This window comes from Lagopus leucura, unplaced genomic scaffold (assembly GCF_019238085.1).
Source record: "Lagopus leucura isolate 7727_CA_CO unplaced genomic scaffold, USGS_WTPT01 Super-Scaffold_100002, whole genome shotgun sequence".
Lineage (NCBI taxonomy): Eukaryota > Metazoa > Chordata > Aves > Galliformes > Phasianidae > Lagopus > Lagopus leucura.
The window spans coordinates 31,923,740-31,940,226 of NW_024962263.1; the positions used below are offsets into that span (position 1 = coordinate 31,923,740).

General features: G+C 39.5%; 2 protein-coding genes across 2 annotated transcripts in view; one reads left to right on the forward strand and one right to left on the reverse strand.

Moving 5' to 3' along the window:
• Window positions 1-14,486, forward strand: part of CTNNAL1 (catenin alpha like 1) — a 58,906-nt gene extending 44,420 nt beyond the window's left edge. The window contains exons 12-19 of the mRNA XM_042869282.1: window positions 4,195-4,232; window positions 7,211-7,261; window positions 7,361-7,515; window positions 8,887-8,935; window positions 10,141-10,197; window positions 10,333-10,452; window positions 12,765-12,848; window positions 12,949-14,486. Of these exons, the coding sequence (XP_042725216.1) occupies window positions 4,195-4,232; window positions 7,211-7,261; window positions 7,361-7,515; window positions 8,887-8,935; window positions 10,141-10,197; window positions 10,333-10,452; window positions 12,765-12,848; window positions 12,949-13,110 (716 nt within the window). The 3' untranslated portion in view covers window positions 13,111-14,486. The remainder of the gene's footprint in view (window positions 1-4,194; window positions 4,233-7,210; window positions 7,262-7,360; window positions 7,516-8,886; window positions 8,936-10,140; window positions 10,198-10,332; window positions 10,453-12,764; window positions 12,849-12,948) is intronic.
• Window positions 14,211-16,124, reverse strand: ABITRAM (actin binding transcription modulator). The gene is made up of 6 exons (XM_042869284.1): window positions 16,067-16,124; window positions 15,941-15,992; window positions 15,515-15,644; window positions 14,638-14,714; window positions 14,496-14,565; window positions 14,211-14,427 (listed from the first exon to the last, which is right to left on the reverse strand). Exons 1-6 carry the CDS (start codon window positions 16,122-16,124, stop codon window positions 14,293-14,295), a joined length of 522 nt encoding a protein of 173 aa, XP_042725218.1. The 3' UTR covers window positions 14,211-14,292.
• Window positions 16,125-16,487: the final 363 nt, after the last annotated feature.

Genomic DNA, 16,487 nt, shown 5'->3' on the forward strand with positions numbered 1-16,487 from the left:
CACCTTTTAACTTCTAGTGTCTTTTTTGTTTTGGGAGCCAAGGATTAATTTTCTCTAAATATATATTACATTTTATATAATGTGATAAAAATATGGTATTACTCTAATATTAATATATTGTCATCCATTTGGAATTTGCAGGGCTGATTATTGTTATTTATTTTTTCACATTTATGCAATAATGACTGATAACCTTTCTATATGTATGTTTATATCCATATGAGTATTGTTGTAATTACCAAGAACCTTGCAGCCACAGTGAAACATGCACTTGGCTTTCAAAACAAACAGTTGTTGAAGTGGCACAGTGTATTCCCAGCATCTCCTTGCAGTTTGTAACTTTCCGTTCTCTTGTGAATATTGACAGCAGATAACAGACGTTTTCCGCAAACTGATATCCTCCAGCCTCTTTAGAACATTATTTCATAAGGCTTCTCTAATACTGTTGCTTGAAGGAGACAGAAGAGAATGAGGAGTTGTTGCTGAGCCTGTTAGTGTGTGCCTAGGCCTGAGTACTGTGAAGACTGAGGCTTTTCCTGTTGGGTATAGGCAGATGGGTCTGTCTCAGTGTCTCTTGTTTCTTCAGTCGTTCCTTCAGCATGTAGTGTCCTTACATTCCCCTAGGTAAAGTATTAAGCATGCACTGTATACTTTATATTGCTTTAGCTACATTGCATTTTGTGTTGCCAGAAAGATGCTGAAGAGACTTTGTCTCCCTATTTCTTGTCTCATGGCTCAGCCTGCTAAAGGGATTTCTCTCCCGATGAATCTGGATTGTTGCGTATTAACTGTCAGTTATCTCCTTAGAAGTGACTTCAATCTGCTATATCCACTAGTCTGCTACAAAGTTTTCTTCCCTATTGAGCACTATTTTCTCTTGACATTAACTCTTTGACAAGAGGTAACTCTTGTCAGATAACCCAATTAATAAAATAGACTAAAATATCTATTTGGTAAGAGATTGTAAAGGTTTTGTGAATGTCATTCTCCTCTCCAATGAAGTGGAGTTTCACAGTGTTTTATAAGATTTTATTTTCTTGTAATTCATACTACTTGTCTTGATGTTGGTAAAAAGTATCTTTATTTTAGACGACAGTGTAAAGTGCTTTATTTATAGTAGAACTGTGATGGTGTGTAATGAAAGATAGAATTACAGTCAGAAGGTTGTGTGTGCGTGTGTGTATATATATATATTTTATTCTCCTTTGCTTAAAATCTTGTATTTTTGTACCACCAAAATGTTTGGCTTTGTTAGAGAGTACAGAATACAGTTTAAGAGGCAAAATTTGAATGGTAACTAAATGTGCTGGACACATCTAATAAAACAAGCATTTCTATGATTGCTGTAGATTCTCACTGTATCAACTTGTCTTCTGCTAATCAGTTCCTTGCCTAGTATCCCTGTGCGCTATGCAGAGCTATAGAGTGAGGTAGATACGAATTTCTTTTGCTTAATCCAAAACCACCATTTAATACAGTGGTGAGGAGGCCCTTCCTGAAACCTGCGTGTCTTTGAAATAGCATGTATCTGGTATGAACTAAGGGGAGTGTTGGGCACCTGTAGAGATAGTTCATGTAAAAGAGATTTGGTTCTGCTGGTGGAGGGTGGCTGCCTTCTCCCATTGACTACACAGAAAGCCCAAGATAACTGTTTTAGACAAGGCATTTAAATTCAAGGCTCTTGCACTTTGAGGTGAATCGTCTAACGAAAGTATCTTTTATTGATCCAGTATTGGCCTGTCTTCCTCCCCCTTTAGGTGTGGTTTCAATATGTTGAAAAACAGTGTGAATACTCCTCTGATTGTATCCTTCCTTGTAATTTGATCACAAATGTGAGAGTGATTTCTGGAGATAACAAAAGGGGGGCAGAAAGGAAGATTTGTCCACTCGATTTAAAAGGAGTTAAATGAGCATTACGATTTGAAAGGGCCATAGTTGATGAATAAGGGATGCAGTTCCTAACTTCAAAGGTTTAGACATTAGAATTCTAGAAAGGCATAGCCATCCTTACAGATGAGAAATGAGGTCAAAAGCAACATTCAGAAGTTGAAGTTTAGAAATTGTGGGTAGAAAAATGTGACTAGAACTATAAGAAAGTGGAATGTAAGGAGTGTGTGTATATATATATATATATATATATGTATGTATATATATATACGTAAAGGAGTATATATGTAAGGAGTATATAGGAATAGTAAAAAATGATTTTCTTACACATTCCAGAGAAAACACATTACAGAAAATAAATGCAAGCAGGAATGAATGACAGAAAGAACATAACGTGACAGAATCTTTCAAAATTTTAGTCTACATCTAACTTCTAAAATATGGAAATTAAATACATGAAAATTGTGTGTTCTGTTATGGAAACCAAATATTGAATTTGGTTTTTATACCAATGTAGATTTATTTTCTGTTGAAGGAGGATTATCTCTGGCTTGTGTTGGTCTGCTCTGTAAAGAACAATACTTGAGTCTTTTTTTTTATTTTATTTTATTTTTTTTGGGGGGGGGTGGGAAATCTGTTTTTTTTTAAAAAAAAAAAGAAAGAAAAAGTAACATTGCAAGAAATAGTCAGATCATCTTCTTGCTGTATATAGTCAACAGTTCAATCTCCCAAAACCAAATGAGGGGAGTTGGTAGAAGAAGGAAGGCATTGTTTCTCATTCGTTTTCTTCTTCCTTTGATTTGGTTGCCGTAATTCTGTGTGTTCACCTCTCTTGTGTGTCTCTCTTCTCAGTATTCATCTCATGTCAAAGCTTTCTGGGTTTTGGAACTTTCTTTTCAATAGGACACAGTAGGTTTTTACTGGAGAGATTTTATTTTATGCTCTAGCAGTTCAAACTTAAGATTATTTTTTTTCTTGGTACTTCTTACATACATTGTTATATCCCCTTTAGTTGATGTGTTGATACAGAGAATGCGATAAATCATTTTTGTCAGTCTTTATTGAGGAATCTGACATGTTTGTGTGTGGAGGGAAATTAAACTGAGTAACTACATTCTAAGAAAAACAGTTAGGCAGTTTGTGCCCTGATAACTCTTTTTTCACTTCTTAAAAACTGAGTGAAGAAGGAAGAGTTGATCTCAGAAGGGAAGAATCCAACTTTGTCAAGTGGGTTGAGGGATACTTGTTAATTCACTGAGTTTTGTTTGAAATAAGCCAGTTGTCTAGACACGGAGCTCAGGTGTCAGAAGGTAAAGAACATACTTTGAAAAATCATGAATACATAACAGAACTGTCTTCAGAAGACTCAGAATGGAATTTCTATAGGAGCTGATGCAAGAGGAGGAAATAGTAATGATAGGGGGGTTGTTACTTGTCCATTCCTTGCCCATCTGCGTTATCTCCATGCAAACACGTTAGTGATATCGTTATCTTAGCCCTTTGTTTCTTCAAGCAACTTCTATTTTTCACTAGCTGTAACAATTTTATTTAATTTTTGTTTAGCAGGCTTTCCTCTTTACATTTGAATAAATGTAACTATAGTTATTTAAAACATCTGATAACTGGAGCTTTAATTGTAGGCTGTTAGCTGTGGCACTGTCTCCTGCCAATAAACTCTCATCAGTTTTCAGTTAATGCCAAGAGGGTATTTTCCTCTGTTTCCTTTGCTTGAACTTAGAATGACTGAGAACCTGGGGGATATAGGAAATAATTCAGCAAGTGTGTACAATGCAATAGATTCTTTACTTTATAAAATACAGTGCAGGTGGGATACTCGTTGTATATTATAATGTGAGGGTTTTATTGCTGTTACTTTAGATAGACCTTAGATATCTCTCCTTAGTGGCTTTGCCTACTGCAATTTTTATGCCATCTGAGGCCAAGGAAAGCCTTACATGGAACTACCACAGTATTTGGCACAGGTAGTGATAGCTGTGCAGTCACTGGAGAGAGCTTCTTTAGTCAGGATTGCATGGTGGGGACTAGAAATCTGAAAGAGTGAAGCTGTTCAGATATTTAAGTGCCAGTTACTGAGAGCTAAAATCTAAACAGTAAGAGGTTCTTGACGTTTCTCTCTCTGGAAGCATAAGATAGAATGGCAATTCTCTGCAATATCCAAAGAGTTACAGGTAAGTCATTCACTTTTATGTACAGTACTGAAATTTGAGGAAGGCTGAAGTAAGTCATGCAGTCCTACTGATTACATTTTGCATATGAATTTTGGTGTAAATATGTGTGTTCTTCTAGGAGAGAAGCGTGTCTACCTTTCACTGCCTAGACCAGGGGTAAGTTGCTTTTGAGACTGTTCTATTTACATCATATGCTGCTAACTAGTTGACTTTTCCATATTGCATTTAGTGAGCACAAAGCAATACCTTGGTAACATGCACCTTGACTTGGTGGCTAAATAAAAATCATAGAAAGCTGGATATTTAATCACACAGACTTCAATCACTTACTTTATAGGTGAGCTTTGATCCTTGTTTATTAAAATGACATTTTCACCACATGCTTAACTTTAATGATGTGTAATAATAAATGCATTGTCACTATTAAAACAGTGAGAATACGCTGCAATGCTCTGTAAGATAAGTCTTGGCACTTTGAATTTTTTGTATTATTGTCTGAACTGACCTATTTTGAACACATAGATATGTATGAGCATATTTTTAACTCTTCAAATAATGGATTCTTGTTTCCATATTTGATCCTGAATGCTTATAGTGCAGAGGTTTAGTTGTGAGATAATTTATATCCTTAGCTGACAGTAATTGATATTACATTGCTCCCGAGAGCATCTCTATGTTAAAACTTAAACCCTGTAATCAGTCATTGATTCACTTGTTACATATTGAATCTTTTTGCTGGGAGGAAGAAGGGGAAGAGTGATCTCAGATTTTACTGTACCTTCCAGCTTGTTTCACTCTTTGCTTTCTCTCCTTCAACCTCTGGTGTAGAGGAATTAGGTTGTGAAGTGAACGCCTGTCTCCATCTCCTGCTGCTGTGCAATTCTGTGGCTTCAAATACAATATGTTACTTCCGACCCTTGAAAAGAGAGTGACCCATCATAAATCCAGTCTGCAAGTTTTAAATAGAGTATAGTCTTAGACTGAGTGAGCATGAATGAATTTCACAGTTACAGAACTAAATACTGAGATTGAAAAATAGACTGGTTCAGTGGCTTTTGTTGGGGTTTTCATCCCTGTGGGCTTGTTTGGCTGAGCTACATAGCTTCTGAACTTCAGCCAAAACTTAGAGATGCTTTAAGTGACTTTCCCACATATCAGTTCATATGCCATTTAAAGATGCTTTCAGAAAAATGTTTTCCCCAAGATTTAAACAGTTCTGTCTCTAAAAGGTTGCATGGATCTTCTCCAAGATGCATGGAGCTGGGGGAGTCGGTCTGCCCTCTATGGCTGATGCCCAAACTGTCCCTGCACAGAAGCTGTGCTGCTCCTGTAGATCCAATTAATATACTTTTTTACATTTTTAATTGCGGCTGTGCTGCATGCTGGTTTCAAATGACATCCCAGACTGTCCTAGCTGAGGGCAGAGCAGTAGTAGCACTTAATGCACTTATGTATTTTTCTCTGTAGTATTAGCTTTCAAATCACAGTTTGCAAGCCGAGTGGTAAATGTTCAGATAATTTGTTTGTTTGTTTTTTTTTAAACCAATTTTTCTATTCAAATACAGCAAGTGAACACCAGAGTGGAGAAAACTACAAATATGACAAACGTTCTGAGGCTTCTTTAGTTACTTGTAGATAGAGGAAGTTATGTGCTGATTTTGTTGAATGCCCTTCACTCAGCAACTTAAATTTTTGCCTTATCTTGCAGTCCAAAGTTTGTATGTAGATAGAAATGTAGCTTGGCTTTGTATTTTTCTTCGAGAGTCTGCCTTGAAACTGACATTTCTTGAAATGCATCTGTAAAAATATAATCAAATCACAATTAGGAGCATCAATCTATGCACTTTTTTCTTCAAAATCCTTTGATATGAGAACAGCTTGTCCCATTTGTTCTAATACATTGGCAGAATTACATCTGGGTAGACACTGGGAAGATCCAGAGCTATTAAAAATGTGGGGATAGGGAAAAGAAATGGCATAGCAGCTGAAGTCTGAGCAGCAAACTGCGGTAGAAACGTAAAAGCAGTATTTCATTTTTGCTTAGATTCCTCAAGTCAGAGATGGAGACCACACCTGGAGCTGTGTTTCTTATGCTACTCACAATGGGTAGTGTTTCCCACTTTCCTGTGGCAGGGATTCCTTGGCTTAATTTGTCTGAGTATTCCCACTAATTAATAGCAGCTCTCTTTAGATCCTCAGACAAGGATTCCAACGCTGCATCCTTGTCCTCCAACCTCCTCTAGTGGTTCACACAAACCTCTCCAAGCTATGACACCAATTTTATACTCTTCGTTTCCCTGTACTGCTCTGTGCTTTCTGAGTGTGGACTATGTGGACTATATGTGCTCCCATATTAGTTTCTGTTGTCTTTGCACAGTGACAGCATCAGCACGTGAAGCAAAAGCCTGGAACTGCTGCTTTCTCTGAACATGCAAATTAATTTGCAACAGATCAGATATATTGCTGTGTCTATCTGTTATGCAGTTTGCAAGCTCTGCCGTATTGGATATTCTGCTCACGTCAGTACTACTAATTATCATTTAATCTGAGCCAGTGTTTGGCTTGCAGTCAGACGTATTTTGGATAGCTGAAGACTTAAGTAAGAGAATGAAAGAAAAAAAATAATTCAAAGACTCAGTGTTCATTTCCAGCTATTTCAGCAGACTGACACGGAAGGATCAGTTACGTTGTCATGCCAACATTTACACGTACCCCAGCTCAGCTTGGAAGGTTCACCTAGTCCCAAGTCACTGATACAGCAGTGTGATATTTGTTGGGAAAATCAGTACAGCTGTACTTGATCATGACTGTTCAACAGTAACTAGTACTTGGGGTTTTGAGGGTAAGGGGAAAAGATGGTACTGCATGAGGAAATAGACGAGAGGCTCGAGCCTGAGAATTGTGGAAGAGGTCTTCTTGAAACCTGACTGTCTGGAGGTACAGGCCCTGGCTGCACTTGCCATTTCAAAAGGACGTGCAAATCAGAACAGGTTCTCAACTTCTGTAAAGAAGTTTGTGTGAACTGTTGGAACTCTCCTGCAAAGTCTTAAGTATACAGCCATCTCTTTTCATTTGTTAGCAAAAATAATTATCAATTCTTTTTATTAAAAATTATTATTTTTTGTTTGAAACAGAAGCATAATGCAAATCTGAAAACGTTAAAGCCAGTCAAACTAGATACTGAGGTAAGATGCTATCATTTTAGTAAAAGTTCTTCCAATTTATTTTTTTTCTCCTGTCTGGAGAACGTTTTCATATGTATAAAATATTCTTAACGTTTACAGGAACAGGCAAAAATTGCAAAACTTGGATTAGAACTGCATCTGCTCACATCTGATGTGGATTCTGAGACAGAGAAATGGGAGGACCAAGAGAATGAGATTGTGCAACATGGACAAGGCATGTCAAGTATGGCCTACTCCATGTATTTATTCACCAGGTAATGACAGTGTGTGTGGTGTGCTTCAGTGGGGAGAAGAGAAATAAAACTGTTTATAAGAAGTAAGACCATTTTATTTTCAGAGCACGAGTATTAGGACACAGAAAGGAGCTTTAATTTACAACCTTATGCTTTAACTTTAATGCAACGGACAGTTGGACTGGATGATCTTGGAGGGCTTTTCCAACCTTGGTGATTCTGCAGTTCTGTGATGACTTGACATTTCTAAGCTGTTCAATAATACAATAAATTAGTGGGGGTTTTGTTTAAATGCCAAACATCTGTTTTGTGGCAGAACAACTAATTGTAGATTTCAGGCAGGAAATATATTTAATAACGTTGTTGATAAATATTCTCAAAAGTAAGGGAATTAGCAAATAGGTACATTACTGTAGTACTGAGGATTGCTGATCTTTGCTGTACTGAAAGGTGTTGTTCTGAAATTTGCCTATACAGTGTCAGTCTCTGCAAAGAATTTAGGAAGTAGAAGACCGAAGGTTATGCTTTCTGGCACGGAGTGCTCAGTTATAACATTTTAAGCAGTAACTGAGTAATTTGGTTCTGTGCAAAAGCACTTTGGTTTTTACCTACCTTTATGACTTAACTGCCTGTGGTCTGCTGTTCGCTCTATATCCTCTGTGTTCGTTCTTAAGCATCATGTCCCTGTTCAAATGCAACTTAGTCACTGTTATTAACTAACTGTGAAAATTGAATATTCAGTACTTCACTGTCTTTGCCGGTAGGTTTTCTGCTTTTGATAGTTAGTCATATTCTGTAGCTGCTAAGATTTTAGCATGCCCTCTCTTATTCTTGTGATTTTCAGATCCTTTTATGTGTTGCAGAAATGCTTCAAGGAAGAAGAAAACAGAGGCTTAGTTTCTGGCACAGGGGAGGGGGAGCGTGCAGCCTCTTTTCTAATCAATAAATGAAATCAGATTACCTTTCAGAACCTAAACATCAAAGAGTGTATCAGTGTACACTTCTTTTCAAAGAGAATGGAAGGAAAGTGCTGGAACACTAGCTGCTGAGAATGTATGGCTACTACAACATGCAGGTTTATATTAAGAAAGCTTTGACTGTTGCCTTTTAAACACTCAGAAGTGCTTTTTTACATTTATAATGCCACATACTTGTTTAACAGTTACACGAGGCTTATAAAAGATGTAGACAGCCTCTATCAAGAGGATAGATACAGTACAAAATATCCCACAAGGATTTAGGGATAGTGTTCTGTCTGCTGGTGCTACAGATGTGTCTGTATAGTCACCCCCTTTCCACTCCCCTTGTGTGTTTGAGGGAGTATAAATTGTGCAGGCAAATTATTCTTCAGTCTCTACGTGGCACATAATCTGTTTTCATTGCTTCCCACAGAGGAGAAGGACTTCTGAAAACTACTCAAGATTTATTTCATCAAGCAGAGGTAATACATTTTTAACGAAGTAGGAGCTAGGGATTATGAATGAAGAACAAAATGCAAATGTAACACTTTGATTCTTTATACATCAATACAGTGTATCAGAAATTGTCAACTGTAGGTTTTAAGCAGCGCAACTCTGTACTTCCTGAAAGCTCACGTTGCAATGTTCTTGTAGGTGCTTAATTAAGACAGCTGCTTAAACTGAGATTCCTGTTACAAGTGGGAAATACAGTTGTCTTTAATGAGATAGTTTTCCTCACTATGTCACTTAATTCAGTTCCTGATGGTGTTAACAAGTACTCCATCCTAGTCTGAGCAATGGTATTCTCCTACGGGAGGAAAAAGATTTTTAAAAATAAAAATAAAAAAGAATTGGAATATACAGATAGGGCTTGAAGCTGGTGAAGTACAAGTCTTACTAGGAGCAGCTGAGGGAACTGGGACTGTTCAGTTTGGAAGAGGCTCGGGGAGACTTTATTACCGTCTACAATGACCTTGAATGGAGGTTGTGGCAATGTAGGGGTCGGCATCTTCTCCCAGGTAACAGTGTTACGATGACAGGGGATGGCCTTGAGTTGTGCCATTGGGTGTTCAGTCTGGATATTAAGAAGAATCTCTCAGAAAAAAGGGTGAGGCAGTGGCCTGGCTGCCCAGGGAGGTGGTGGGGTCACTGTTTCTGGAGGTGTTCAAGAACAATGAGGATGTGGCACTGAGGGATGTGGGGGGAGTGGGTTAGGGGTTGGACTTAATCTTATCTTTTCCAACCTTAATGATTCTATGGTTCTAAAAACAAGGGACCAAATAAGGGAATGTAGAATGACATTACCAAGATGTGTGAACGTCTAACAGGAGACTGGTCACAACACATATGGCTGAGAGTCATCTACCCACCAAACTTTTGTGAGTTGCTCCAGTGCAAAACCAAATTAGGTGCTGGAGGTATTTCATAGGTAAAGGGAAAACCTTTCAACTTTGCCATGGGGAAATAACAATTTGTAGTGTTTTTACTTCAAAAGTCACTGCAAATTTTTAAACTACAAATGTGTGCAACTGTCATAAATATTTCCTGTTACTCTTTTATTTTTTCATAAACTATTTATTGAAACAAAGTGGAAAAAGCTTCATTTTTTTGTGGTGCTCTATTTTGTTTTGTTTTGTTTTTTACTTTTTTACATGTTTGTTTGTTTGTTTTTTTTTTTCTCTTTCAGATTTTTGCAACAGAAGGAATTAAGCTTGCTTCAGCTCTTCAAGTCTTTTCTGATCAGGTGATGTATGGCAACTAGGATAGGCATTCAGCTCACAGCTTCAGTGATACTGCTTAAAAGCTGGTTGCTTCCTCCATTAACCTAATAGTGAGTCTGTAACAATGAGTGGTTTTGTTTTCCTAAAATGCATTTCAGGTACATGATGATGACAAACCTTTGCTACTGTTGGAGGCTGAAAAACTGATCCCCATATGCAAGCAGCTCCAGATAACAGCAAAAACTTCTGTTCAGGGTAAAAGTGCTACATTTACAAAGGTAAAGTAAAAATTACCTATGTCTGAAAATAAAACCTAACTGGTTTTGAAATACAGAGACTTACTAGTTTATGGCCCTGATAAAATACAAAACAGATGAACTTCCAGGATTGGCAGAAGGAGGTAGAACTTAAGAGGTACAGAATTGCATAATGTTGTGGAAGCATTTAATCTTTTCTGCTATGCGATACTTCGTGGTTACTGTTCTTTATGAGAAGGAATTTACCTCAAGTTGAAGTACTGTTTTGCTCTTCACATCTTTCAAGAAGCTTATGGGCTAAGTATAGAGGAAGAACAGTAAGAACTGTTCCTCCTAATGAGAATGTTTTTTCCCATCTCTACTGGTAGCTGTAACCCCAGCCATTCACTGCAGAACTTTGTGTCAGAAAGGATCTTCAGCCTTGGTGCAATTGTTTTCTGGACTCTTTTTCCCATTAGCAGAAGGGCTTCAAGGAAGTTTATCCTGACCCCATTATTCATGCTGAGAGTTTGAAGAGAGGCAAAATACAACAAGCTGGCACCCAGTATACATGGAAGTATGCAGGTGGATAGTTTGGGTAGCATTATTCTTCAGGCCTTCATGACTATTTTCTTTAGGGAGCATGGATATCCACATTTTATATAATTAGCCCACTGGCCACAGGCATATCATTAATATCAGGTCAAGGGGAAATGGTTTTAAGTTGATGGAGAGAAGATTTAGGTTGGTTGTCAGGGGGGAAGTTCTTCACTATGAGAGAGGTGAGGTGCTGGAACAGGCTGCCCAGAGAGGTTGTGGATGCCCCATCCCTGGAGGTGTTCAAGGCCAGATTGGATGGGGTCATGGGCAGCCTGGTCTAGCATGGGGAGGTTGGTGGCCCTGCCTCTGGCAGGGGGTTGGAGATTCATGATCCTTGAGGTCCCTTCCAACCCTGGCCATTCTGTGATTCTGTAATATTAATGTTTTTCCCTGCCAGTAGGTTACCATGTGAGCTGCAGAATCAGTATGTAACAGGATTTAGGAAAGATCTTTTCCTTTCTGTTTCTAAAATTACCAAAATTAACATTTTGGTTGAGTTAGAAATGTTTCCCAAGACACTGATGCTCTTAGATGTCTGTAGGGTGCCATTACTGTGTATTACTTTTTACTGCTGGTGACTTTTGTCAAGGAACTTATGTCTAAGTTTTCCTTAACTTACCCACTATCTGTAATGGTGAAACTGAGAATTCTCAGCTCAGTAAGAGATGAATTTATTTTACTGTAACACACAGAACTTTATTTGAAGAAATATGAGCTGTAGTCAAGTGTAACTCCTAAGAAAAGACTTCAGTGCTCAAAGTGTACTAATGAAGGTAATTTGTACTACCGTTGTCATAATTAGTTATGATCTTGTAATTGATGCTTTAGATAAACATAAATTCCAATCCCTAAATACTCTCTGTTATTAAAATGTATGCTGCTTCTCCAAAGGCAGAGTCCATCCTAATAGTTGTTATACATCAACTTTTACATAGTTGTCTTAAAAGTTTCTGCACTGTTACCATGATTACAATGGTCTACAAATGATAGCAGCAAACAGAAGCAGAACTTCTTAAGAAGAGCAGTCCTGTACACCTGGGTGTTGGTTTCCCACTAGCTCTGTAAGAGATGTTTCCACTTTGTAGGAGAAACAGCTCAGTTCTGATACCAGCTACGCCATCCAAAGGAATCAAACCCAAACTGAGCACCTGAGGGCTGTTGCTTGGTTTCTTCCACATGCTCTAGCTAGACTAAACGGGAGCTCCAGACTCTATAGGTACATAGTGCTAAAGGCTATCAAATTAATGCTTCTGGACAGCCTAAACCTAATGATCTGTGCTGTGCTTTTGGCTTAAGTTCCGATAATTGCATAGTTTTAATGTAACTCATATCAAAGTAAGGCTTCTGTGATGCACTGCTTTCTAAAATCATGCTGAAAAGAATTTAAAAAACAAAACCAAAAAACAAACAAACAAACAAAAAAAAACAGATGAAGAGCTGTGATAAGCACACTTAAATAGTGAGAGTTTTATTTCCAAGACATGTATATTACTCTTTTAATATTATTTTTAGCTCCCTCTCCTGGGATGTGCATCATTCTCTTCTCCTTCACAGCTCCTGCCTTGGTTTAACAGAAGGGATGCTGCTGCATCAGGCTACAGGAAGTTGAGCAGGCTGACAAAACCTTTAGACTAGAAAAGATTGGATTTGTGTTTATCCTTCGTATTCATTTCAAGCTCAAAATAGATTTTTCATCTCATGTTGCCTAATGGAAGTGATCAGTGGTCTTACTCAACTGTAACTGTCTTGTATAGGTTGATGCATGCATTCAGAAAACAAGGAATGTGATGACTCTGTTATGTCAACTTCTTCCAGTTTGCAGCAAATTAATGAGAAAGGTGAGTCCTTGGTCTGTCTGCAGTATTTTAAACTTGGGATTTTTTGTTTGTTTTTGTGTATGTTTGCTTGCTTTTTATAATATGTTGTCTTTGTATACAGAATAAAGCAGGGAATGGCTATCTCAAGCCTGCTCCCCCGTGGAAAGAAGGCAGAACAAGAACCAGTACAAACGTACACGCTCCAGAAAGGAGAGTGGAGATGTTTGGTATCAAATCTTTGGAAAATCACGTAACTAAAATGACATTTTTAGAGAGCAAGTAATTACAGCACTTAGAAACTGCAGAAGCTCCATTAGGGAAAATAACTCTTGCTGAAGTTTCAATTTTGCTTTCATTTGTGGAAAGTCAAACCAGGTTAATTTGAATTAAACCTATTGACCTTTGTCACATCTAATAGATGTCCCGTTACTTAGCAATGACAGCACCAACTAGTGTAATCATTATGTATTTTCATAATGTGAATGAATTTCCTACGCTCACTATTGATACTGGTTTTGTAATTAATGCTTACGAATGTCTTAATGGATGTTTCAACCCAAAGATGCTGCTAACAGACCTTTCACGTAAAGAACCCTGTGCTCTGTGTAACACTACTGCTGATGTTTGTAAACTCCTCTCTGGCCCAATTCAGTTTATGGATTTATGAAGCCCATTCAGGAATGTAGTCTGAAAGGTTGTGGCCTAAAGCACTGAAATATTTAGTTATACTACAATGAAGTTCAGTCCTAAGGAAAAAACACTCTGGGGAGAGCTTGACACTGAATCTTAGTTTTGCTGACATTATTCATATTTCCAAAGTGTACTCCTAAGTGATTAAGACTCTTGACTAAAACCCTTTTTCTTTCACTGTCTCTATCTGTAGATGGCAGTTGTTGCTTCCTTTATGATTAAACTTTACCGAGCAGAATTTGAATTGCCTGTAGAACCACTGAAGCTTTACATGTAGACTTTACATTACAGCATTTAAAACTGAAGTAAATAGATACTGATTATGAGAAACCTCTATAAAAAGGGCATTATTTGACTTCAGGATGCTAGGAATCGTAACCTGATGTGAAATGCTTGTTTTCAAGGTTAACTGTTTGTTTTAGGCAGGCTCCTATTGCATTTTATTTTCAATTCACCTTTGGCAAGCCAAACTAATACAACATAGGGCTAAATTACCTAACAGCTCAATTGTGCTTTTTCTCTATGTGTTATGTTTGCATTGAGCCAGGAGCAAAGAGATCCCTGGAACATAACTACTCTCCAAAATTGTGCTTACATAAAAAATTTGTCGTACTACGGCTGTAAGAGAAAACAATTTTAATATACAAACTACAAACTATTTTGCCTGTTTCATACAAGAATAAAACAAATATGTCAAGTTCCACTTTTATAAGTAGACACACCTTTCAATGCCATGAAAGTTACAATGTAAAAGCAGTTTATTTAGCCTGTATAATTAACTTCCTGAAGAAGAATTCTGACGTTTCAGTAAAACTTCCTTGTATTCTTCTGGTGTCAGAAGTCCTTGAGTTATGCTCTTGCTCTCTTCAAATTTGGGTAGAACCACTGCAATGTATCCCTCAGTTGATGGCTAAAATGGAGGAATGATGTTAGCACTGAAGTAGTAAAATAAAGGCTAAGAATTAAAAAGCTTCTCACCTTTTCTTGCAGAAGCGCTGGATTGCTAAGAATGTTTTCATTCACTTCTATCAGTCGCCCTCGTATACAACTGCAAAAGTATTCAGACTCAGTAAAAGTGCACAGTATGTCAGGATGGGGGTGGGAGCGTAAAAATCCTTACCTATAAATGGTATATTCTTCTCCATCTGATGAGGATATCCTGCAGAGCGGGGCAAGTTCTGTTAAAAACTGAGCTCCCTGCATGTGGAAAAAAATACATGTGTGTTTCTAATTATCCAGCTCTTCTTAAAGTTTCATAAACATCAGCAATAACACAAGTTGGTGAATTACAGAACAAAGTAAGGAGAATAGCTACAGGTCATTAGGGGCTCCATATTTATACTTCCTTACAGGAGTAGATGAGAATCATAGAGTTGCTCAGGTTGGAAAAGACCTTAAAGATCATCAATCAAGTCCAACCATGCTTCCCTAACTCTAACAGCCCCCTGCTAAATCATGTCCCTGAGCACCACATCCAGTTTTTAAACACATCCAGGGATGGGGACTCAACCACCTCCCTGGGGAGCCTATTTCATTCAGTGCTTAAAAACCCTTTCTTGTAAAGTTTTTCCTGATATCCAACCTAAAATTACCCTGGTGCAACTTGAGGCCATTTCCCCTCATTCTGTCATCTGTCACAGACCAGAGGTCTGCGATTAAAAAAAGCCACCAAAACAATCTCCAAATCCTTGGCATTTTATGAAAACAAGTTTGTATCTATTAAGGAATATTGAAGTGTCTCTGTATACTCTACAAAATTGACTTAGCAGAGACTGTTAGCAGCAGTTGGAGCAACACTGGCACCCCTCAGTGCTTCAGAGCCTGTACCCTCCGGGCTGGGGGTCTCTCTCTCAAGTCTGAATACAATTACCTGCAGAGGGCTGAAAATAAAAAGGATGGGTCACTGCCAGGGGTCAATCTGGGAAGGAGGGAGAGTCCCAGGCAGTGAGAGAGAGACAGACAAGAACTAAGCAAATCAGAAAGCCCCGCACACGTACCCTTTTGGACTTCCCAGAGACTTTATTCTGAAGCCTGCTACAATTAGGACTGATTTGGTAATTAATGCTTGTAATTGTTCTTCCGTGCTGAAGAAGAGGGTGGGCTTCTGCCAACGTTATGACGCAGATTCTGCAACAGGAACGACAGTTACCGTACCGTAGCGGTGCAAAGCCGTACCCTGAGCGCTCGGAGCAGCTCCAGCGCTGTCTCTGCCCGTACCCGTAGCATTGTAAGTAGATAAATACCTACAGTCGAGCTTCAGGTGCGGGCATCGGGCCCGGCGTCACCCCCACCCCCTCGCAGAGCGGCGGGGCAGCGCGGGCGCAACGCGAACAGTCGGCCCCGTGGCCGCCCCGGCCGCGCAACGCCGCCAGAGGGCGCCGGGCCCGGGGGAGCAATACCCCGCGCCCCGCCCGGCAACTCGCCTGTTGGAGTGCTGCAGCACGCAGAAGTCCTCGCACGGCCGCCCCTTCACGTCTGCGAGAGGCCACAAACACGGGTGAGGGTGACGCCCCGGCAAGCTCCATCCCGCCCGCCCGGCCGCGCCGCACCTGCCTTGTACCAGCGCGTGAAGTACCGCGCCGCGCCCCACGTCTCGGCCGCCGCCATGCTGCCGCTCGCACGGCGCACGCGCAGCCCCGCCCCGCGCCGGGAGCGGTTCCCGCCCTGCGGAGCGGCGCCCCATGGTGGGTGCGCGGCGCCATCGCGCGTAATTAAAAGTGCGCTCCCAAAGCGGGGAAAAGCGGAAGAAAGAATTAACGCTGCGAGGGCACAGCTGCGGTACTGCGTCCAGGACCTCAGCACGAGGAGGAGCTGCTGGAGCGGGTTCAGAGGAGGGCACGATTCTGCACAGGGAGCTGCAGCTATGGAGAGCTTGTTCAGGGCAGAGAAGGCTGGGGAAAGACATCATTACAGCCTTCTGCTACTTAAAGGGAGCTTATAAACAGGAGGGAAATAGACCATGAAGAAAGT